Below are 23,600 nucleotides of genomic sequence, written 5' to 3'. Positions count from 1 at the left end.
GTGCTATATATATATCTTTATTTTAATATACTGACATTCGATCTGAGATATCACAGCCAGTGTACTGTAGGTATTTCCCTATCCCCAGAGGGCTTGCAATCTGTTTTGTACCTGAGGCAATGGAAGGTAAAGTGACTTGCCCAAGTTCATAAGGAGCAACAGCGGGAATCGAACCCTGGTCTCCTGATTCGTAGCCTGCTGCTCTAACCACTAGGCTATGATACAGACATTTAGTTACAGATATGATACAGACCTTCAGATATTTAAAAGGTTTTAATGATCCAAAGTCAACGACAAACCTTTTCCATTACAAAAAAGTCAGCAGAACCAGAGGTCACAATTTAAAACTCCAGGGAGGACGACTCAGAACCAATGTCAGGAAGTATTTCTTCACAGAGAGGGTGGTGGATGCCTGGAATGCCCTTCCGGAGGAAGTGGTGAAGACTAAAACTGTGAAGGATTTCAAAGGGGCATGGATAAACACTGTGGATCCATAAAGTCTCGAGGATGTGAATGAAGAGAAGAGGTATGCGGTGGCTTGCGGGAATGATGGCTACTTCTTGGTGATTAATACCCTTATTCAATAAACATATACACGGTTATTGCGATTCCAACACTGCTCTATGCTTCAATGGCAAGAGGAAATGTGGGACAAAGGATTTGCATTCACAAATAAGCGTGGGGGTAGCTTGCTTGTTGCGGCGGTTGCTGCCCCTGGCCAATTGAGCCTGGTGCTTCATTTTGAATGCATGTAAGGCACAGCTCACTGCTTCAGCGGCAGGGGGGAATGGGTATGAGAGAGTTTGCAGTCAGGCAGCTACCGACTGGGATTGAATTGCACAGTCTGGGAGGGCAGATGGGCGTGGGAGTAGCTTGCTTGTTGCAGCGGTTACTACCCTGAATCAATACTTCACTTTGAATGCAAATACGGCACGGCTCGCTGCTTCAACGGTAGGGGGGAATGGAGAGAAGAGGATTTATATTGGGACAACCGGAAGGGATTGGGTTGCGCAGGCTGGGTGGGCAGGTGAGCATGGGAGTGGCTAGCTTGTTGCGGCGGTTACTACCCTGAATCAATACTTCACTTTGAATGCAAATACTGCACGGCTCGCTGCTTCAACGGTAGGGGGGGAATGGAGAGAAGAGGATTTATATTGGGACAACCGGAAGGGATTGGGTTGCGCAGGCTGGGTGGGCAGGTGAGTGTGGGAGTGGCTAGCTTGTTGCGGCGGTTACTACCCTGAATCAATACTTCACTTTGAATGCAAATACTGCACGGCTCGCTGCTTCAACGGTAGGGGGGGAATGGAGAGAAGAGGATTTATATTGGGACAACCGGAAGGGATTGGGTTGCGCAGGCTGGGTGGGCAGGTGAGTGTGGGAGTGGCTAGCTTGTTGCGGCGGTTGCTACCCCTTACCAATTGGGCTTGATGCTTCACTTTTGTGCGGCCCCGGCACTGCTCTCTGCATCAGTGGCAGGAGTGGAGGGGAAAATTGTAACTGGGGCTTTGCCAATGAGGGCCCTGGCCTCGGCGGTCGGAGTGGCGGATGGGTGTGGGAGAGATGGCTGTGGGGGCTTGCTGGGCAGACTGGATGGGCCGTGTGGTCTTCTTCTGCCGTCACGTCTATGTTTCTATGTTACTCTCTGTTTCCTGTCTTTTAACCAGTTTGTAATCCACGAAAGGACATCGCCTCCTATCCCATGACTTTTTACTTTTCCTAGAAGCCTCTCATGAGGAACTTTGTCAAACGCCTTCTGAAAATCCAAGTACACTACATCTACCGGTTCACCTTTATCCACATGTTTATTAACTCCTTCAAAAAAGTGAAGCAGATTTGTGAGGCAAGACTTGCCCTGGGTAAAGCCATGCTGACTTTGTTCCATTAAACCATGTCTTTCTATATGTTCTGTGATTTTGATGTTTAGAACACTTTCCACTATTTTTCCTGGCACTGAAGTCAGGCTAACCGGTCTGTAGTTTCCCGGATCACCCCTGGATCGCCCCTGGAGCCCTCTTTAAATATTGGGGTTACATTTGCTATCCTCCAGTCTTCAGGTACAATGGATGATTTTAATGATAAGTTACAAATTTTTACTAATAGGTCTGAAATTTCATTTTTTAGTTCCTTCAGAACCCTGGGTTGTATACCATCCGGTCCAGGTGATTTACTACTCTTCAGTTTGTCAATCAGGTCTACCACATCCTCTAGGTTCACCGTGATTTGTTTCAGTCTATCTGAATCATTACCCATGAAAACCTTCTCCAGTATGGGTATCTCCCCAACATCCTCTTCAGTAAACACCGAAGCAAAGAAATCATTTAATCTTTCCGCGATGGTCTTATCTCCCCTAGTGCCCCTTTAACCCCTAAATCATCTAACGGTCCAACTGACTCCCTCGCAGGCTTTCTGCTTTGGATATATTTTTAAATGTTTTTACTGTGAGTTTTTGCATCTATGGCCAAATTCCTTTCAAATTCTCTCTTAGCCTGTCTTATCAGTGTCTTACATTTAACTTGCCAACGTTTATGCATTATCCTATTTTCTTCTGTTGGATCCTTCTTCCAATTTTGAATGAAGATCTTTTGGCTAAAATAGCTTCTTTCATCTCTCCTTTTAACTATGCCAGTAATCATTTTGTCCGTGTGGAATACATCTGTACTGTGCTTCTAGGATGGTATTTGTTTAACAATGACCACACCTCTTGCACACTTTTTACCTTTGTAGCTGCTCCTTTCATTTTTTTTCTATTTTTCTCATTTTATCTAAGTTTCCCTTTTGAAAGTTTACCGCTAGAGCCATGGATTTACTTACTGTCCCCCTTCCTGTCATTAATTCAAATTTGATCATATTATGATCACTATTGCCAAGCGGCTCCACCATCGTTACGTCTCTCACCAAATCCTGTGCTCCACTGAGAATTAGATCTAAAATTGCTCCCTCTCTCATCGGTTCCTGTACCAATTGCTCCATAAAGCTGTCATTTATTCTATCCAGGAACTTTATCTGTCTAGCATATCCTGAAGTTAAATTTATACAGTCAATATTGAGGTAATTGAAGTCCCCCATTATTAATGCACTACCAATTCGGTTAGCTTCCCTAATTTCTCTTAGCATTTCACTGTCCATCTCACCATCTTGACCAGGTGGACGGTAGTATACCCCTATCACTATAGTCTTCCCTGATACACAAGGGATTTCTACCCAAAAGGATTTGATTGTGCATTTAGTCTCATGCAGGATGTTTATCCTGTTGGACACTATGCCATCCCGGACATAAAGCACCACACCGCCTCCCGGGTGCTCCTCTCTGTCATTGCGTTATAATTTGTACCATTGGTTGTCCTCCTTCCACCATGTCTCTGACATGCCACTTAAGTCTATGTCCTCCAAACCTTTTTTAAACCCAGTTACACGAACTACTGTAAACTCATCCTCTGGAATATGAGGTCTTCAACCTCTACACAAAAGATGTTAGCAATCTGGAAAGCTCACAGAGGACAACTGGCTGTTAATAAAGGGTATTGGCCACGTACCTCCTTCCTATTTACTAGTGATTACCCTCCGGTAATTTGGGTGCTGCAGTGCGTTGCTGGATATCTCTGGGTATTGAGAGATTGGAGCAGATCTGGAACGGTAGCGACGTATGCTCCTTTGAGGAAATGTGCCAATGCTTCCCTCTAGAGCAAAAGAATAGATATCCAGATATGCAATTAATATCTTATGTACGTTCAAAGGGGATGATGGAGGTATTCCAGCAGAGTAAAATGATGCTTGAGGTGTACTGTGCGAGAGCAGAGGGGGTTGGTAAGATCATATAAAACATGTATGCTTTATTAATTGGTGAGTTGAGGTCCAAACTGGGAGTGGCATCTTGGGATGCAAGTGGAGGAAACTGAGTGGGATTTGTGTTTTCAGACCATGGGAAAGAGTTCAGTCTCGTCCCAAATTGTGGAAAGCGATTACAAGATTCTGTGCAGATGGTACTTGACACCGGTAAAATTGGATAAGATAATTCCTGTTACCTCCGATCTCTGCTGGTGTGAATGTGGGGGGAAGGGACATCTTTATCATTTATAATGGGCGTGCCCTGTGATAAGATGTTTTTGGGATATGGTTATAGAGCTGGTATATGAAGTCCCGCAGTACCTTAAACTTTTATTACTCTCAATAGGAGTGGTGGAATTAGATGAGAGAGTTTGACGCCTGATATTGCAAATTGCTGGGTAAGGTTGAAACTCCTACGAAGCCCCAATGTATGTCATGTGTAAGCCAATGACTTGTGTTCATGATAACATGCCGAAATTTGAAAAAGTGTGGACTCCTTATAGGGTCTGCATGGTGGCGTAAGGTTGAAACTCCTACGAAGCCCAATGTATGTCATGTGTAAGCCAATGACTTGTGTTCATGATAACATGCTGAAATTTGAAAAAGTGTGGGCTCCTTATAGGGTCTGCATGGTGGCGTAAGGCTGAAACTCCTACGAAGCCCAATGTATGTCATGTGTAAGCCAATGACTTGTGTTCATGATAACATGCTGAAATTTGAAAAAGTGTGGGCTCCTTATAGGGTCTGCATGGTGGCGTAAGGTTGAAACTCCTACGAAGCCCAGTGTATGTCATGTATAAGCCAATGACTTGTGTTCATGATAACATGCAGAAATTAGGGTCTGGAGGGACAAGTGATAAGTCGATAATATGGTAATGACTTATTTACTTATTTGCTCTCCCCTGTTGTTGGAGAATTGAATGGGAAGTGGGGAGAGAAGATGGGGGAAGATGGAGGATGTAAGGGTAAAGATATAGAGAAGTCAGCATAATATGAATAATACTGCCTGGTGTTTGTCTCTTTGGGGGGCAGTGGGATACAGTGTCGGGGGGAATTAAAAACATAGGAGATGGTTTTCGCTTATCTTATTTTTATTTATTTATTTATTATTTTGTTATACCGACTTTCATGACAGGAATCGTATCAAACCGGTTTACAATTAACAAAGTGTGTAAAGAAGAGAGAATTCAAACATAGTAAACCAAAGCAAGGATGTGAGAACGAAAGTTACAATAAAACAGGGAAAATAAAACTGGAATCTGGAAAGGGGAGATAACTGAACAGCAGAATATTTACAGAGCAGCAAAATTGATGCAATTCTATAACAAATGACAATTGAAGTATGGTGGTGGTATGCGAGTGAAGTTAGCGGTTTCTTATTTCAATCCAAGTTTTGAAGAGGAGTTTGTGCTGTTAGGTGAAGGTTTTAATCCAGGCCTGGGAACGCTTTTTTAAAAAGCCAAGTTTTCATCCTTTTCCTGAATGTAAGTGTGTAGGGTTCCTGTCTCAAGTCAGATGGGATGGAGTTCCATAAAGGTGGACCTGCTGTTGAGAACTCTCTGAGACTGAGAGATTTGTGTTGGTAAGTTTTGGCATGTGGTACCTGAAGCGATTCTTTGTAGGATTCCCTGATGGGTCTGGCGGAAGTGTGTTTTTTAAATGGGATTTGTAGGTTGAGTTGAGTATGTTGATGAATGGCCTTGTAGATGGTAGTGATGGATTTATACATGATTCTGTAGTGGATCGGTAACCAATGAAGGTCTTTGAGGATTGGGGAGATGTGGTCGATTCTCCTGGAGTTTGTAAGGATTCTGGCTGCTGTATTCTGTACCATTTGTAGTGGTTTGGTATGTGAAGCTGGGAGGCCTAGTAGTAAAGAGTTGCAATAATCTAGCTTGGAGAAGATTAAATATTGCTTGCAAAATTGTTCTAAAGTCCTGAGCGTGGAAGAGCGGCTTTATTCTTTTTAGAATATGTAATTTATGAAAGCAATCTTTTGTGGTTTGGTTAATGAATGGTTTGAGGTTGAGACGGTTGTCTAAGAAGGCTCCTAGGTTTCTTACGTGAGATGTTTGGAGGAGGGTTGGTGGATTTGAGTATGTATTGTTGTTTTCCGGGGTTATAAGGAGGAATTCCGTTTTCGAAGCATTGAGTATTAGGTTTAGGCTGGTGAGGAGGTGTTTGATTTCTATTAGGCAGTTATCCCAATATTCTATTGTTTTAGTGATGGATTCTTTTATAGGGATCACGATCTGAACGTCGTCTGCGAAGAGGAAGTGTTTCAGGTTTAGTTTCTCTTTATTATATAATATTTCTCTTTATTATATAATATTTTCAATGTTATAATTGCTACCATGACTACTGTTGTTATTAATATTAGTTTTATACGGAGTGCATATAATGTTTTTGTTTTATCAATAATTCTTATTCATATTACCATCTCCTCTACTATTGTGTGGTTCAATAAGGAGCACTTTTTATTTCTATGTTTTGTCACTATAAGGTTCTCTTGTTTAATAAATATTAAATTATAAAAAAGAGATGTTGAGGTCTGTCTCAGATTATTCCCCATCTCACTTAAGCATGCTGAGGTCTCTCTTTCTCTGAGACTGTTCCTGTCTCACCCAAGGATGCTGAGGCCTCTCTCTCTGAGACTGTCCCTGTCTCATGCAAGGATGCTGAGGTCTCTTTCTCTCTCTGAGACTGTTCCTGTCTCACCCAAGGATGCTGAGGCCTCTCTCTCTCTCTGAGACTGTTCCTGTCTCATGCAAGGATGCTGAGATCTCTTTCTCTCTCTGAGTCTGTTCCTGTCGATGCTGAGTCCTCTCTCGTTCTCTGAGACTGTTCCCGTCACACCCAAGGATGCTGAGGTCTCTCTCTCTCTCTCTCTGAGACTTCCCTTCTCACCCAAGGATGCTTAGGTCTCTTTTTCTCTCTGAGTCTGTTCCCATCTCACCCAAAGATGCTGAGGTCTCTCTCTCTGAGACTTTTCCCATCTCACCCAAGGATGCCGAGGTCTCTGTCTCTCGCTGAGACTGTTCCCGTGTCACCCAAGGATGCTGAGGTTTCTCTCTCTGAGTCTGTTCCTATCTCACCCAAGGATGCTGAGATCTCTTTCTCTCTCTGAGTCTGTTCCCATCTCACCCAAAGATGCTGAGGTCTCTGAGACTTTTCCCATCTCACCCAAGGATGCCGAGGTCTCTGTCTCTCGCTGAGACTGTTCCCGTGTCACCCAAGGATGTTGAGGTCTCTCTCTCTCTCTGAGACTTTTCCCATCTCACCCAAGGATGCTGAGGGCTCTCTCTGTCTGAGACATTTCCCATCTCACCCAAGGATGCCGAGGTCTCTGTCTCTCGCTGAGACTGTTCCCTGTCACCCAAGGACGCTGAGGTCTCTCTCTCTCTCTGAGACTTTTCCCATCTCACCCAAGAATGCCGAGGTCTCTGTCTCTCGCTGAGACTGTTCCCGTGTCACCCAAGGATGCTGAGGTCTCTCTCTCTCTCTCTGAGACTTTTCCCATCTCACCCAAGGATGCTGAGGCCTCTCTCTCTCTGAGACTTTTCCCATCTTACCCAAGGATGTTGAGGTCTCTCTTTCTCTGAGACTTTTCCCATCTCACCTAAGGACGCTTAAGTCTCTCTGAGAGGTTTTTTCTTTGCTTACCTCAGGATGCAGTGGTCTATCTCTGAGACTGTTCCCCTCCTCATCTCAGGATGCTGAGTTCTCTCTCAGAGGCTGTTCCCCTGCTCACCGCAGGATGCTGAGGTCCCTCTCTGAGATACTTTTTTCCCCCTCATTTCAGGATGCTGAGGTCTCTTCCTCACATCAGAAAGTTGAATTCTCTCTCTGAAACTGTTCTCCCTCTCAGTCGGGATGCTGAGGTCTCGATCTTTGAGACTATTCTCTTCCTCACGTCAGAATGTTGAATTCTCTCTCTGAAACTGTTCTCCCTCTCATTCGGGATGCTGAGGTCTCTATCTTTGAGACTTTTCTCTTCCTCACGTCAGAATGTTGAATTCTCTCTCTGAAACTGTTCTCCCTCTCAGTCGGGATGCTGAGGTCTCTATCTTTGAGACTGCTCTCTTCCGAACGTCAGAATGTTGAATTCTCTCTCTGAAACTGTTCTCCCTCTCATTCGGGATGCTGAGGTCTCTATCTTTGAGACTTTTCTCTTCCTCACGTCAGAATGTTGAATTCTCTCTCTGAAACTGTTCTCCCTCTCATGTCGGGATGCTGAGGTCTCTATCTTTGAGACTGCTCTCTTCCTCATGTCAGAATGTTGAATTCTCTCTCTGAAACTGTTCTCCCTCTCAGTCGGGATGCTGAGGTCTCTATCTTTGAGACTGTTCTCTTCCTCATGTCAGAATGTTGAATTCTCTCTCTGAAACTGTTCTCCCTCTCAGTCGGGATGCTGAGGTCTCTATCTTTGAGACTGTTCTCTTCCTCATGTCAGAATGTTGAATTCTCTCTCTGAAACTGTTCTCCCTCTCATGTCGGGATGCTGAGGTCTCTATCTTTGAGACTGTTCTCTTCCTCACGTCAGAATGTTGAATTCTCTCTCTGAAACTGTTCTCCCTCTCATGTCGGGATGCTGAGGTCTTTTTCTGAGTCTGTTACACTCCTCACCAAAGGACACTGAGATCTCTCTCTTTCTGACACTGTTCACCTTCTCACCTCAGGATGCTGATGTCTCTGAAACTCTTTGAGACTTTGCTTCACTTTACCACAAAATAATGCATTCTCTTGTCTATCTCTAGCGTCCTGGAATGCCATCAGGAGCTCGGATGCCTCATCAGGGAGCCCCAATGGGTCCTCCTGGACCACCCTTTGCAGGCAGTACATCTGTTCGTCCAGGAATGCCGCAGACTGTGATGGAACCTTCCAGAAAGCGAGGGTCATCTCAGCAGGTCCAACAGCAGTCTGCATCAAACCGGAGCCGCAGGTAAGAAAGGGATGAGGGAGAGAAGCTCTGACACTGCCCAAAACCAGAGCCAGAGGTGAGAGAGTGATGGTGGGCTCAGATCTCAGACACAGCTGCACACTGGAGTTGCAGGACAGAAAGTGATGGGGGAAGTGTGGCTCTGACACTGCCCAGAACCGCAGCCACAAGTGAGAGAGCAATGGGAGGAGGGAAGCTTTGACACTGTCCTGAATTGAAGCCGCAGGTTTTACAGCAGTATAGGAAGGGAGCCTTTGACACTGTACCCATAATCAGAACTACAACACAGAGAGTGATGGGGAGAGGTAACCACCACACTATGCCTAGAACTAGAACTGCAAGAGACAGAGAGTAATGTGGGGACACAAATCTTGACACTGTGCCTAGATGTGATGTGGGGAGGGAACGTTTCACACTGTGCTTACAACTGGAGCCACAGGAGAGAGTGTGAATGGGGAGGGAACGTTTCACACTGTGCTTAGAACTGGAGCCACAGGAGAGAGTGTGATTGGGGAAGGAACGTTTCACTCTGTGCTTAGAACTGGTGCCACAGGAGAAAGTGTGAGTAGGGAGGGAACATTGCACACTGTGCTTAGAACTGGAGCCACAGGAGAGAGTGTGATGTGGGGAGGGAATATTTCACATTGTGCTTAGAACTGGAGCCACAGGAGAGAGTGTGATGTGAGGAGGGAACGTTTCACACTGTGCTTAGAACTGGAGCCACAGGAGAGAGTGTGATGTGGGGAGGGAACATTTCACATTGTGCTTAGAACTGGAGCCACAGGAGAGAGTGTGATGTGGGGAGGGAACATTTCACACTGTGCTTAGAATGGAGCCACAGGAGAGAGTGTGATGTGGGGAGGGAACGTTTCACACTGTGCTTAGAACTGGTGCCACAGGAGAGAGTGTGATTAGGGAGGGAACGTTTCACACTGTGCTTAGAACTGGAGCCACAGGAGAGAGTGTGATGTGGGGAGGGAACGTTTCACACTGTGCTTAGAACTGGAGCCACAGGAGAGAGTGTGATGTGGGGAGGGAATGTTTCACACTGTGCTTAGAACTGGTGCCACAGGAGAGAGTGTGATATGGGGAGGGAACGTTTTACATTGTGCTTAGAACTGGAGCCACAGGAGAAAGTGTGATGTGGGGAGGGAACGTTTCACCCTGTGCTTAGAACTGGAGCCACAGGAGAGAGTGTGATGTGGGGAGGGAACGTTTCACACTGTGCTTAGAACTGGAGCCACAGGAGAGAGTGTGATGTGGGGAGGGAACGTTTCACACTGTGCTTAGACCTGGAGCTACAGGAGAGAGTGTGATGTGGGGAGGGAACATTTCACACTGTGCTTAGAACTGGAGCCACAGGAGAGAGTGTGATGTGGGGAGGGAACGTTTCACACTGTGCTTAGAACTGGAGCCACAGGAGAGAGTGTGATGTGGGGAGGGAACGTTTCACACTGTGCTTAGAACTGGAGCCACAGGAGAGAGTGTGATGTGGGGAGGGAACGTTTCACACTGTGCTTAGAACTGGAGCCACAGGAGAGAGTAAGATGTGGGGAGGGAATGTTTCACATTGTGCTTAGAACTGGAGCCACAGGAGAGAGTGTGATGTGGGGAGGGAACGTTTCACACTGTGCTTAGAACTGGAGCCACAGGAGAGAGTGTGATGTGGGGAGGGAACATTTCACACTGTGCTTAGAACTGGAGCCACAGGAGAGAGTGTGACTTGGGGAGGGAACGTTTCACACTGTGCTTAGAACTGGAGCCACAGGAGAAAGTGTGATGTGGGGAGGGAACGTTTCACATTGTGCTTAGAACTGGAGCCACAGGAGAGAGTGTGATGTGGGGAGGGAACATTTCACACTGTGCTTAGAACTGGAGCCACAGGAGAGAGTAAGATGTGGGGAGGGAACTTTTCACACTGTGCTTAGAACTGGAGCCACAGGAGAGAGTGTGATGTGGGGAGGGAACGTTTCACATTGTGCTTAGAACTGGAGCCACAGGAGAGAGTGTGATGTGGGGAGGGAACGTTTCACATTGTGCTTAGAACTGGAGCCACAGGAGAGAGTAAGATGTGGGGAGGGAACGTTTCACATTGTGCTTAGAACTGGAGCCACAGGAGAGAGTGTGATGTGGGGAGGGAACGTTTCACATTGTGCTTAGAACTGGAGCCACAGGAGAGAGTAAGATGTGGGGAGGGAACGTTTCACACTGTGCTTAGAACTGGAGCCACAGGAGAGAGTGTGATGTGGGGAGGGAACGTTTCACACTGTGCTTAGAACTGGAGCCACAGGAGAGAGTGTGATGTGGGGAGGGAACGTTTCACACTGTGCTTAGACCTGGAGCTACAGGAGAGAGTGTGATGTGGGGAGGGAACATTTCACACTGTGCTTAGAACTGGAGCCACAGGAGAGAGTGTGATGTGGGGAGGGAACGTTTCACACTGTGCTTAGAACTGGAGCCACAGGAGAGAGTGTGATGTGGGGAGGGAACGTTTCACATTGTGCTTAGAACTGGAGCCACAGGAGAGAGTGTGATGTGGGGAGGGAACATTTCACACTGTGCTTAGAACTGGAGCCACAGGAGAGAGTAAGATGTGGGGAGGGAACTTTTCACACTGTGCTTAGAACTGGAGCCACAGGAGAGAGTGTGATGTGGGGAGGGAACGTTTCACATTGTGCTTAGAACTGGAGCCACAGGAGAGAGTAAGATGTGGGGAGGGAACGTTTCACATTGTGCTTAGAACTGGAGCCACAGGAGAGAGTGTGATGTGGGGAGGGAACGTTTCACATTGTGCTTAGAACTGGAGCCACAGGAGAGAGTGAGATGTGGGGAGGGAACGTTTCACCCTGTGCTTAGAACTGGAGCCACAGGAGAGAGTGTGATGTGGGGAGGGAACGTTTCACACTGTGCTTAGAACTGGAGCCACAGGAGAGAGTGTGATGTGGGGAGGGAACGTTTCACACTGTGCTTAGACCTGGAGCTACAGGAGAGAGTGTGATGTGGGGAGGGAACATTTCACACTGTGCTTAGAACTGGAGCCACAGGAGAGAGTGTGATGTGGGGAGGGAACGTTTCACACTGTGCTTAGAACTGGAGCCACAGGAGAGAGTGTGATGTTGGGAGGGAACGTTTCACACTGTGCTTAGAACTGGAGCCACAGGAGAGAGTGTGATGTGGGGAGGGAACGTTTCACACTGTGCTTAGAACTGGAGCCACAGGAGAGAGTAAGATGTGGGGAGGGAATGTTTCACATTGTGCTTAGAACTGGAGCCACAGGAGAGAGTGTGATGTGGGGAGGGAACGTTTCACACTGTGCTTAGAACTGGAGCCACAGGAGAGAGTGTGATGTGGGGAGGGAACATTTCACACTGTGCTTAGAACTGGAGCCACAGGAGAGAGTGTGACTTGGGGAGGGAACGTTTCACACTGTGCTTAGAACTGGAGCCACAGGAGAAAGTGTGATGTGGGGAGGGAACGTTTCACACTGTGCTTAGAACTGGAGCCACAGGAGAGAGTGTGATGTGGGGAGGGAACGTTTCACATTGCGCTTAGAACTGGAGCCACAGGAGAGAGTGTGATGTGGGGAGGGAACGTTTCACACTGTGCTTGGAACTGGTGCCACAGGAGAGAGTGTGATGTGGGGAGGGAACGTTTCACACTGTGCTTAGAACTGGAGCCACAGGAGAGAGTGTGATGTGGGGAGGGAACGTTTCACATTGTGCTTAGAACTGGAGCCACAGGAGAGAGTGTGATGTGGGGAGGGAACATTTCACACTGTGCTTAGAACTGGAGCCACAGGAGAGAGTAAGATGTGGGGAGGGAACTTTTCACACTGTGCTTAGAACTGGAGCCACAGGAGAGAGTGTGATGTGGGGAGGGAACGTTTCACATTGTGCTTAGAACTGGAGCCACAGGAGAGAGTGTGATGTGGGGAGGGAACGTTTCACATTGTGCTTAGAACTGGAGCCACAGGAGAGAGTAAGATGTGGGGAGGGAACGTTTCACATTGTGCTTAGAACTGGAGCCACAGGAGAGAGTAAGATGTGGGGAGGGAACGTTTCACACTGTGCTTAGAACTGGAGCCACAGGAGAGAGTGTGATGTGGGGAGGGAACGTGTCACACTGTGCTTAGAACTGGGGCCAAGGAGAGAGTGTGATGTGGGGAGGGAACGTTTCACACTGTGCTTAGAACTGGAGCCACAGGAGAGAGTGTGATGTGGGGAGGGAACATTTCACACTGTGCTTAGAATGGAGCCACAGGAGAGAGTGTGATGTGGGGAGGGAACATTTCACACTGTGCTTAGAATGGAGCCACAGGAGAGAGTGTGATGTGGGGAGGGAACGTTTCACACTGTGCTTAGAACTGGAGCCACAGGAGAGAGTGTGATGTGGGGAGGGAACGTTTTACATTGTGCTTAGAACTGGTGCCACAGGAGAGAGTGTGATGTGGGGAGGGATCGTTTCACACTGTGCTTAGAACCCAGAGCGGGCAACCAAAACCAGCAAAACCAGTAGGGCTGCAGGCGTCTCCTGCGGGTCGTAAAAAAAAATTCCAGACAGCTGGCGCCTCCAGCAGGTCGCAACAGAAAGTCCTGAAAAAAAAAATGTTCGGTCCCATAACCAGTCCAGGAACAAACAAGACTCTGGAACAAGATGGATCCATCGCCGGGACATAAGAACATGAGAAAATGCCAAACTGGGTCATACCAAGGGTCCATCAAGCCCAGCATCCTGATTCTAACAGTGGCCAATCCAGGTCACAGGTACCCGGCAGGATTCCTAAATTACATAAGAACATAAGAAATTGCCATACTGGGTCAGACCAAGGGTCCATCAAGCCCAGCATCCTGATTCCAACAGTGGCCAATCCAGGTCACAGGTACGCGGCAGGATTCCTAAATTACATAAGAACATAAGAAATTGCCATACTGGATCAGATCAAAGGTCCATCAAGCCCAGCATCCTGATTCCAACAGTGGCCAATCCAGGTCACAGGTACCCGGCAGGATTCCTAAATTACATAAGAACATAAGAAATTGCCATGCTGGGTCAGACCAAGGGTCCATCAAGCCCAGCATCCTGATTCCAACAGTGGCCAATCCAGGTCACAGGTACCCGGCAGGATTCCTAAATTACATAAGAACATAAGTAATTGCCATACTGGGTCATACCAAGAGTCCATCAAGCCCAGCATCCTGATTCCAACAGTGGGCAATCCAGGTCACAGGTACCCGGCAGGATTCCTAAATTACATAAGAACATAAGAAATTGCCATGCTGGGTCAGATGAATGGTCCATCAAGCCCAGCATCCTGGGTCTAGAACGGGTAGATGTGAATTGGTTATTTACTCTTTCGGATAGTAGAAAGACTAGGGGGCACTCCATGAAGTTAGCATGGGGCACATTTAAAAGTAATCGGAGAAAGTTCTTTTTTACTCAACGCACAATTAAACTCTGGAATTTGTTACCAGAGGATGTGGTCAGTGCAGTTAGTATAGCTGTGTTTAAAAAAGGATTGGATAAGTTCTTGGAGGAGAAGTCCATTACCTGCTATTAAGTTCACTTAGAGAATAGCCACTGCCATTAGCAGTGGTAACATGGAATAGACTTAGTTTTTGGGTACTTGCCAGGTTCTTATGGCCTGGATTGGCCACTGTTGGAATCAGGATGCTGGGCTTGATGGACCTTTGATCTGACCCAGCATGGCAATTTCTTATGTTCTTATGTAATTTAGGAATCCTGCCGGGTACCTGTGACCTGGATTGGCCACTGTTGGAATCAGGATGCTGGGCTTGATGGACCTTTGATCTGACCCAGCATGGCAATTTCTTATGTTCTTATGTAATTTAGGAATCCTGCCGGGTACCTGTGACCTGGATTGACCACTGTTGGAATCAGGATGCTGGGCTTGATGGACCCTTGGTCTGACCCAGCATGGCAATTTCTTATGTTCTTATGTAACTTAGGAATCCTGCCGGGTACTTGTGACCTGGATTGGCCACTGTTGGAATCAGGATGCTGGGCTTGATGGACCTTTGATCTGACCCAGCATGGCAATTTCTTATGTTCTTATGTAATTTAGGAATCCTGCCGGGTACCTGTGACCTGGATTGGCCACTGTTGGAATCAGGATGCTGGACTTGATGGACCTTTGATCTGACCCAGCATGGCAATTTCTTATGTTCTTATGTAATTTAGGAATCCTGCCGGGTACCTGTGACCTGGATTGGCCACTGTTGGAATCAGGATACTGGGCTTGATGGACCTTTGATCTGACCCAGCATGGCAATTTCTTATGTTCTTATGTAATTTAGGAATCCTGCCGGGTACCTGTGACCTGGATTGGCCACTGTTGGAATCAGGATGCTGGGCTTGATGGACCTTTGATCTGACCCAGCATGGCAATTTCTTATGTTCTTATGTAATTTAGGAATCCTGCCGGGTACCTGTGACCTGGATTGGCCACTGTTGGAATCAGGATGCTGGGCTTGATGGACCTTTCATCTGACCCAGCATGGCAATTTCTTATGTTCTTATGTAATTTAGGAATCCTGCCGGGTACCTGTGACCTGGATTGCCCACTGTTGGAATCAGGATGCTGTGCTTGATGGACCCTTGGTCTGACCCAGCATGACAATTTCTTATGTTCTTATGTAATGCAGTTAGAACAAATAAAATGCTCCAATATAAAGGTAGAAAACATTTTTTTTAACTTTAGTGATTGAAATATGTCAGCTTTGGGAATGTGCATCTCCTCTATCTTTGTATTTTAGTTAGTACAGGTTGTGAGTGCACTTTTTCACTTAGGCATAAGAGACTGTCCCTATTCCATGAAGTTTGAAAAGAAGCCTCAAAATGGTGAGATTTTTACTGGATTTGAATATGGCCAGAGAGGAAGCATGACATATGCATTCAGGAAGTCTATTCCAGCACAGCAAGGTGGAAAGCGAGGAGTCAGGAGTTTGCAGTGGAGGAGAAGGGTACAGATAAGAGTAACATGCCCAGTGAATGGAGTTCGTGAGGAGAGATGTATGTAGAGAGAAGAGACAACAGGTAATGACGAGCTGCAGAGTGAATGCATTTATATTCGAGTAAGAGAAGCTTGAACTGTATGCAGAAGCAGACAGGATACAACTTGAGAAGAAGGATTACATGGTCATGTTACACAGGAGCTTGACCCTTGGGCTGATGTGGGGTTGATGCTACCCTATGAGTCCCCACTGTCGGCAGCCAGAGCTGGCTGACTGATGGAGGCTGGCTGAAGCTTTGCCAATACCAGCCCTCGTTCGCTGCAGGTTGAGCCCTAGGATACCGGGGCCAGCTGGACTTCGGTGGGCCTCCGTCCGAGGTCTTCTCTGGGATGACGAGGAGGTCAGCCAGGGGCCAGCAGCAGTAATAAGAATACGTAGTCTGATCTGGACGAGATGGTGCTGGTGACTGGCAGGACTTAGATAATAAAGCAGGAAGAGACATGCCTACAGGAGCAGGCAAGGCTGCTGCAGGAACTAGACACAAGAAGGCACCCAGTAAGACAAGGCAGGATTCAGGAATGCTAAACAAGAATAGACTAAAACATACGGAACACTAGATACCAGAACCAAGAAACAAGACTAAGGCAGGACAATGACACCAGAATTCGCAGGCCCAAACATGGCCGCCAGCAGGAGATAGAGGCCATAGAGCTGGAAGGGCCAACCAGAGTGCTTCAGCAACAGGCCATGGTGCTAGCGGGACTAGAAAGATAGCTGATGAAGGCCATGGTGCTAGCGGGACTAGAAAGATAGCTGATGAAGGCCATGATGCTAGCGGGAGTAGAAAGATAGCTGAAGAAGGCCATGGTGCTAGCGGGACTAGAAAGATAGCTGATGAAGGCCATGGTGCTAGCGGGACTAGAAAGATAGCCGATGAAGGCCATGGTGCTAGCGGGACTAGAAAGATAGCCGATGAAGGCCATGGTGCTAGCGGGATTAGAGAGATAGCCGATGAAGGCCATGGTGCTAGCGGGATTAGAGAGATAGCAGATGAAGGCCATGGTGCTAGCGGGATTAGAGAGATAGCAGATGAAGGCCATGGTGCTAGCAGGATTAGAGAGATAGCCGATGAAGGCCATGGTGCTAGCGGGACTAGAAAGATAGCCAATGAAGGCCATGGTGCTAGCGGGACTAGAAAGATAGCCGATGAAGGCCATGGTGCTAGCGGGACTAGAAAGATAGCCAATGAAGGCCATGGTGCTAGCGGGACTAGAAAGATAGCCGATGAAGGCCATGGTGCTAGCGAGACTAGAAAAGATAGCAGATGAAGGCCATGGTGCTAGCGGGACTAGAAAGATAGCTGATGAAGGCCATGGTGCTAGCGAGACTAGAAAAGATAGCTGATGAAGGCCATGGTACTAGCGAGACTAGTAAAGATAGCTGATGAAGGCCATGGTGCTAGCGGGACTAGAAAGATAGCTGATGAAGGCCATGGTGCTAGCGGGACTAGAAAGATAGCCGATGAAGGCCATGGTGCTAGCGAGACTAGAAAGATAGCAGATGAAGGCCATGGTGCTAGCGGGACTAGAAAGATAGCTGATGAAGGCCATGGTGCTAGCGAGACTAGAAAAGATAGCTGATGAAGGCCATGGTGCTAGCGGGACTAGAAAGATAGCAGATGAAGGCCATGGTGCTAGCGGGACTAGAAAGATAGCAGATGAAGGCCATGGTGCTAGCGGGACTAGAAAGATAGCCGATGAAGGCCATGGTGCTAGCGAGACTAGAAAGATAGCAGATGAAGGCCATGGTGCTAGCGGGACTAGAAAGATAGCCGATGAAGGCCATGCTGCTAGCGGGACTAGAAAGATAGCTGATGAAGGCCATGGTGCTAGCGGGACTAGAAAGATAGCTGATGAAGGCCATGGTGCTAGTGGGAATAGAAAAGATAGCTGATGAAGGCCATGGTGCTAGCGAGACTAGAAAGATAGCTGATGAAGGCCATGGTACTAGCGAGACTAGAAAAGATAGCTGATGAAGGCCAAGGTGCTAGCGGGACTAGAAAGATAGCCGATGAAGGCCATGGTGCTAGTGAGACTAGAAAGATAGCTGATGAAGGCTATTGAGGATGCCTGCTGATGGGAGGTAAGAACTGCCCAACAGGGCATTTAGCAGGGAGAGTGGGGGAGGTCTTGCCTTTAGTGAGGGGTTGCAGGACATGCAGCCAGGGGGATTGGGGGTGGGCTCGTGCAGACACTGAGAGTTTAGAGACAAGCTTGGGAAGCAGTCACAGATATTATTTGAGGTGTTGTCATCACAATAATTCCAGGTATTTTTTTTAATCCTTGTACAGTGCGAAGAGGAGGAAGATGTCCGACAAAATCCTTCCACAGAGGGTGAGTGCCTGACATGTCATTTCTCTCCGGAGGTCACTCAGAGGGAGAGGCTGAGGGTGGACCACAGTCAATGAGACCGGGGGGGGGGCTTCTCCCTTCACTGAGACCTTTCAGTGGGCAGACCGGGAGGGTCCTACAGTCACTGAGATCCCTAGGAGGAAGGGGGGGAAGGGCCGGTGGAAGGGTATTAGGCAGCTTTGTGTCCTCCTCCCCCGACCATCTCCTTTCCCAGTGCTCCCCCTGCGGCCCTCCCCATACACAATTAAATGGATTTCTAATAAAAGTGGATATTCAATGTATACTTACAACAACATGTATGTTATATATCTGCATGCACTACAGTAGTGCCAACCAGAAGACCTTGCAAAAAAAAAAGACACTTTCGACCCATATGGTATTAGGCCCATTTTAATAGGTGCTGGATATGGGCTTGGCCCTCAACATTTATTTATTTATTTGTATTTATTAATCGCCTAATTGCCAAGGCGCTAAACAATTTACAATTTAAACATACATAATGCAAACAAAGACACACAACAAAAACAATAAACCCCATAATAAGCATCTTCTAAAATCCTAATCACATTCACATCTAAAATTCAAAATTCTAAAAAATTTATAAATTATAAAAATGCTCTGAACTTCAAATAAAAATATGATAAAATTTGGTACAAGAACCATTCTCAATACTGGTTCAGTTTAATTAAACCATAAATGCTTGTTTTAATAAAAATGTTTTCAATAGAGTCTTAAAAGATTTTGTGCAGTCAATTAACCGGATATTTTCTGAAAATGAATTCCACAGTTCGGGAGCTGCAATTGAGAAAGAACCAACGAGTAAACAATTACAGCATAATAAACTTCCCATTCCAAAACAGCACTAACTACCAGCATTCAAACAGTAACAGCCTGCCTATGAAAAGGCAACACTACAAATATATAACACTAGACCCTAAAACACCAATACACCTCCTATTAGGAAACTGGAACAAGCCAGGCTGCTATAGATCCCTACACAGAACCTAATTGCAAGCAAAATACCTCACCTCACTCACATGCAAAACACAGATAGACACTCACCAAATACAGATTAAAGAGACGTAAACTACAAATAGGAAAGTGCAGACAAAAATTAAACTGGAATCGCAACAAGTCAGACCCCTGTATAAGTTCAGCAATGGACAAAAAGAAACATTACCATTCTTCATAAAACATCAAAAACTATAATAAAAAATATAAGCCATCAATAATAGTAAAAACATAAAATAAAAAGAATAAATATTTCAAAACAGCTAATGAATAGAAAATCCAATAATTAAACATTCATACAAAAATTTTTTAAATGTTCCAAAAAACAATAAAATATTTCAAAACAGTAGATACATGATTAAAACTGATAAGGATTTTAAAAAATCCCCTTACTTTAATTGTTTGAAGAACTTCCTCTGCCTTCAGTTCTGCATTTAGAAGCTCTCTAGAGTCTGCAGAAAGAACCGGGAGCTGTATATCACCTAGATACTTAGAAATCTCCGGTTGAGTACTCATATCGTCGGAGTCATACAGCTCCCGGTAATAGTTACTGAACCTCTCACCTATTTCTGTCTGTGAGTAAACATATTGCCCGTTGATGTCTCATATTTTTGTGATTTAGACTCTTTTTCCTTCAGTTTCCTTGCTAACTGCCGGCTAGCCTTATTGCCATACTCAGAAAGATTTTGTTTGAGGAGAACTAGTTGGTGTGCCACCCTCCCAATATCTAATTCATTAAGTTCCCTGCGTGCCTCCCTTAGCCATTGTGCTATGTTGGCCTCCAGAGTTCTTTTATGTCTAAGTTTGAGCTTGGCCATCAGCTCCAAGAGCTGTACCCTCTTTCTGGATCTCTCCCGCTTAAGATAAGCCTCTCGTGATATGAATATACCCCACAGTACCGCTTTTAGGCTTTCCCATAACATGCCCGATGTTACCTCTGCCGTATCATTGACTGCCAGGAAATTCTGAATTTCCTTGTGTACTTCCTCTACAAACGTTTTATCCTCTAATAAGTGATCATTCATGCGCCAGAATTTAGTGCCTACCTCCCCTCCTCCCACATGTAATTTCAGCCATATTGGGGCATGGTCAGACCATGTGATGCTTCTATCTCTGCCTCCATCGTGCTACTCACCAATGCCTTATCAATAAGGAAATAGTCTAGGCACGAGTATGACTGATGGGGGTGAGAGAAAAAAGTATAATTACGAGACTTGGGATTTAGTAGCCGCCATATATCAGTGACACCTCTGTCTTCTATTAGGTCCTTTAACGCTCTTCTACCTTTTTTACCCCCTCCTTCCCCCAATCTAATGTTATCTAAGTAGGGATATCTGGTGATATTAAAGTCCGTACCCCCCCCCCAATAAGTTGTCCTTCTGACCATTCCCCTATAACAGAAGATATCTTATGAAAAAAATCCGCTTGTTCCATCGTGGGTGCGTACAAATTAACCAGAGTATATAGGGTGTTGTTGATTTTCACCTTCATTAGAATACATCTCCCCGCCGTATCCCTCAGGATGATAACCACCTCTGCAACTACGTTATTAGCAATCAGGATCCCCACTCCACAATATTTTCCATTTTGGGTGGCCGCTGCATGATAATATTGGGGGAAGTCTTTGGACGAGAGCATTCTCTCATGTCTCTTGGTAAGGTGTGTTTCTTGACAGAACACAATATCAGCATGCAGGGCTCGCATATCGTGTAAGAAGGTTTTTCTTTTCATCGGTGTATTCAGCCCTTTTGTACTTATTCATAAATTGAGGGAATTATTTAGAAAAAACCTAAAAGGAGCAGTTGTGAAAGCTTTGCGAAGGGGAGACAAGGCTCAGACAATGTAAGAAGAACTATTGACTCATTGGATACAGCTGATAAAGTGCCATCTGAGACACTCTTACTGATGTTAGATGCTGGAAAAACATTTGCTCGCATGTCGTGGGTCTATTGATTCTATGTGCTAGAGAAGTTAGCGTTGATACCAATTTTCTATGCTGGATTAGAAGCATTTATAGTGATCCCAGGGCTTAGGTTATGGTGAAGAGGGAGGATTCTGAGCACTTTCCTCTGGGTAGGAATACAAGACAGGGATCTGTACTTGGACCGGTGCTTTTCAATATATTTGTAAATGATCTGGAAAGGAATACGACGAGTGAGATAATCAGATTTGCGGATGAAACAAAATTAATCAGAGTAGTTAAATCACAAGCGGATTGTGATAAATTGCAGGAGGACCTTATGAGACTGGAAGATTGAGCATCCAAATGGCAGATGAAATTTAATCTGCCGGATGTAGACTGGAGAATCCCATCTGCAGAATCTAACAGTAGTAGAGAGATAGTGGATGCCCTGCAAGGGGCTCTGTTCAAACAAATGATAATGAAACCCACGAGGGAGGGAGCTATACTCGATTTAGTGCTCACTAATGGGGATAATGTCTCTAATGTCCAGGTGGGTGCCCACCTCAGCACCAGAGATCATCAAACAGTATGGTTTCATATTGCAAATAAGATACGGAGAAGAAGCACGAAGACTCGAATTTTGCTTTTCAAAAATACGGACTTTGTTGAATTGGGGAAATACCTGGAGGGAGAAGTAGAAAACTGGGAGAAAAAGAGAGGTGGAACAACAGTGGGCCAAACTAAAAGGAGCAATTACCAAGGCAAATAATCTATATGTTAGAAATGTAAAGAAAAGCAAGAGAAATAAGAAACCTATCTGGTTCTCAAAGGAGGTGGCTGATAAAATAAAAGCAAAAAGAACAGTGTTCAAGAATTATAAAGGATCCCAAAGGGAAGAATATTTGTGGAACTGAGGGTGACGAAAAAAGCAATCAAGAAAGCAAAAAGTCAAGCGAAGAAAGGATTGCCAAATAGGTAAAGCGAGGTGACAAAACATTTTTCAGATACATCAGAGAAAGGAGAAAAGTCCAAAGTGGTATAGTGAAATTGAAAGGTGACAAGGATCAATGTGTGGAGAGAGATGAAGAAATGACAGAAATATTAAATGAATACTTCTGTTCTGTGTTCTCTAAAGAGGACCCTGGAGAAGGACCCTCGCTAGTTAACAAGAAACTGGAGGGGAGTGGAGTAGATGTAACTCCATTTACAGAAGAGAATGTATGGGAAGAGCTAAGAAAACTGAAAGTGGACGAAGCCATGGGACCTGATGAGGTTCATCCCAGGATACTGAGGGAGCTCAGAGATGTGTTGAGTCCACTGCACGAACTGTTCAATAGATACCTGGAAACAGGAGTGGTGCCGAGTGATTGAAGAAGAGCGGTGGTGGTCCCGCTTCACAAGAGTGGGAGCAGAAAGGAGGCTGGAAACTACAGGCCGGTTAGCCTCAACTCGGTGGTAATGGAGACGCTGCTGAAGGAAAGAATAGTGAACTATCTACAATCAGAAGAATTGCTGGACCAGAGGCAGCATGCTTTCACCAGGGGAAGGTCCTGGCAGACAAATCTGATTGACTTTTTTGATTGGGAAACTAAGGAATTGGATCGATGAAGAGCACTCGATATCGCCTACTTGGATTTCAGCAAAGCTTTTGATACGGTCCCACACAGAAGACTCATCAACAAAATGAGAACCTTGGGAGTCAGCTCCAAGGTGTTGGCGTCGATTACAAACTGGGTTGAGGGATAGAAGACAGCGAGTAGTGGTAAATGGAACCTACTCTGAAGAGAGAGTGGTGTTACGCGGAGTGCCTCAAGGATTGGTGTTGGGACTGGTCCTGTTCAATATCTTTGTGAGTGAAATTGTGGAACGGATAGAAGGTAAAGTTTGTCTTTTTGCAGATGATACCAAAAATATAAGAACATGCCATACTGGACCAAGGGTCCATCAAGCCCAGCATCCTGTTTCCAACAGTAGCTAATCCAAGCTATAAGTACCTGTCAAAAATTGTCTGTCCCATGTTACTGATGCTAGTAATAGAAGTGGCTATTTTCTAAGTCAACTTGATTAATAACAGGTAATGGACATCTCCAAGAAGTTATCCAAACCTTTTTTAAACCTAGCTACACTAACTGCACTAACCAAATCCCTTGGCAACAAATTCCAGAGTTTAATTGTGCATTGGGTTAAAAAGAGCTTTCTCTGATTAGTTTTAAATGGGCTACTTGCTAACTTCATGGAGTGCCCCCTAGTCCTGTTATCGAAAAGAGTAAATAACCGATTCACATTTACCCAATCTAGACCTCTCATGATTTTAAACACCTCTATCATATACCCCCTCAGTCGTCTCTTCTCCAAGCTGAAAAGTCCTAACCTCTTTAGTCTTTCCTCATAGGGGAGCTGTTCCATCCCCTTTATCATTTTGGTTGCCCTTCTCTGTACCTTCTCCATCGCAATTATATCTTTTTTGAGATGCGGCGACCAGAATTGTACACAGTTTTCAAGGTGCGGTCTCACCATGGAGCGATACAGAGGCATTA

The 23,600-nt window shown here is 45.7% G+C and overlaps 1 protein-coding gene across 1 annotated transcript in view; it reads left to right on the top strand.

Annotated features, from left to right (window-relative positions):
- SMARCD3 (SWI/SNF related, matrix associated, actin dependent regulator of chromatin, subfamily d, member 3) overlaps positions 1–23,600 on the top strand; it is a gene marked incomplete in the record, with an annotated part of 148,545 nt that overhangs the window by 12,527 nt on the left and 112,418 nt on the right. The window contains 2 exon segments of the mRNA XM_029587250.1: positions 8,586–8,770; positions 18,089–18,131. Coding sequence (XP_029443110.1) covers positions 8,586–8,770; positions 18,089–18,131 — 228 coding nt within the window.

The sequence above is a fragment of the Rhinatrema bivittatum genome, chromosome 2 (assembly GCF_901001135.1).
Source record: "Rhinatrema bivittatum chromosome 2, aRhiBiv1.1, whole genome shotgun sequence".
Classification (NCBI taxonomy): Eukaryota; Metazoa; Chordata; class Amphibia; order Gymnophiona; family Rhinatrematidae; genus Rhinatrema; species Rhinatrema bivittatum.
The sequence above is the reverse complement of the archived record's forward strand: the minus strand, read 5'-3'. Positions and strand labels throughout refer to the sequence as shown.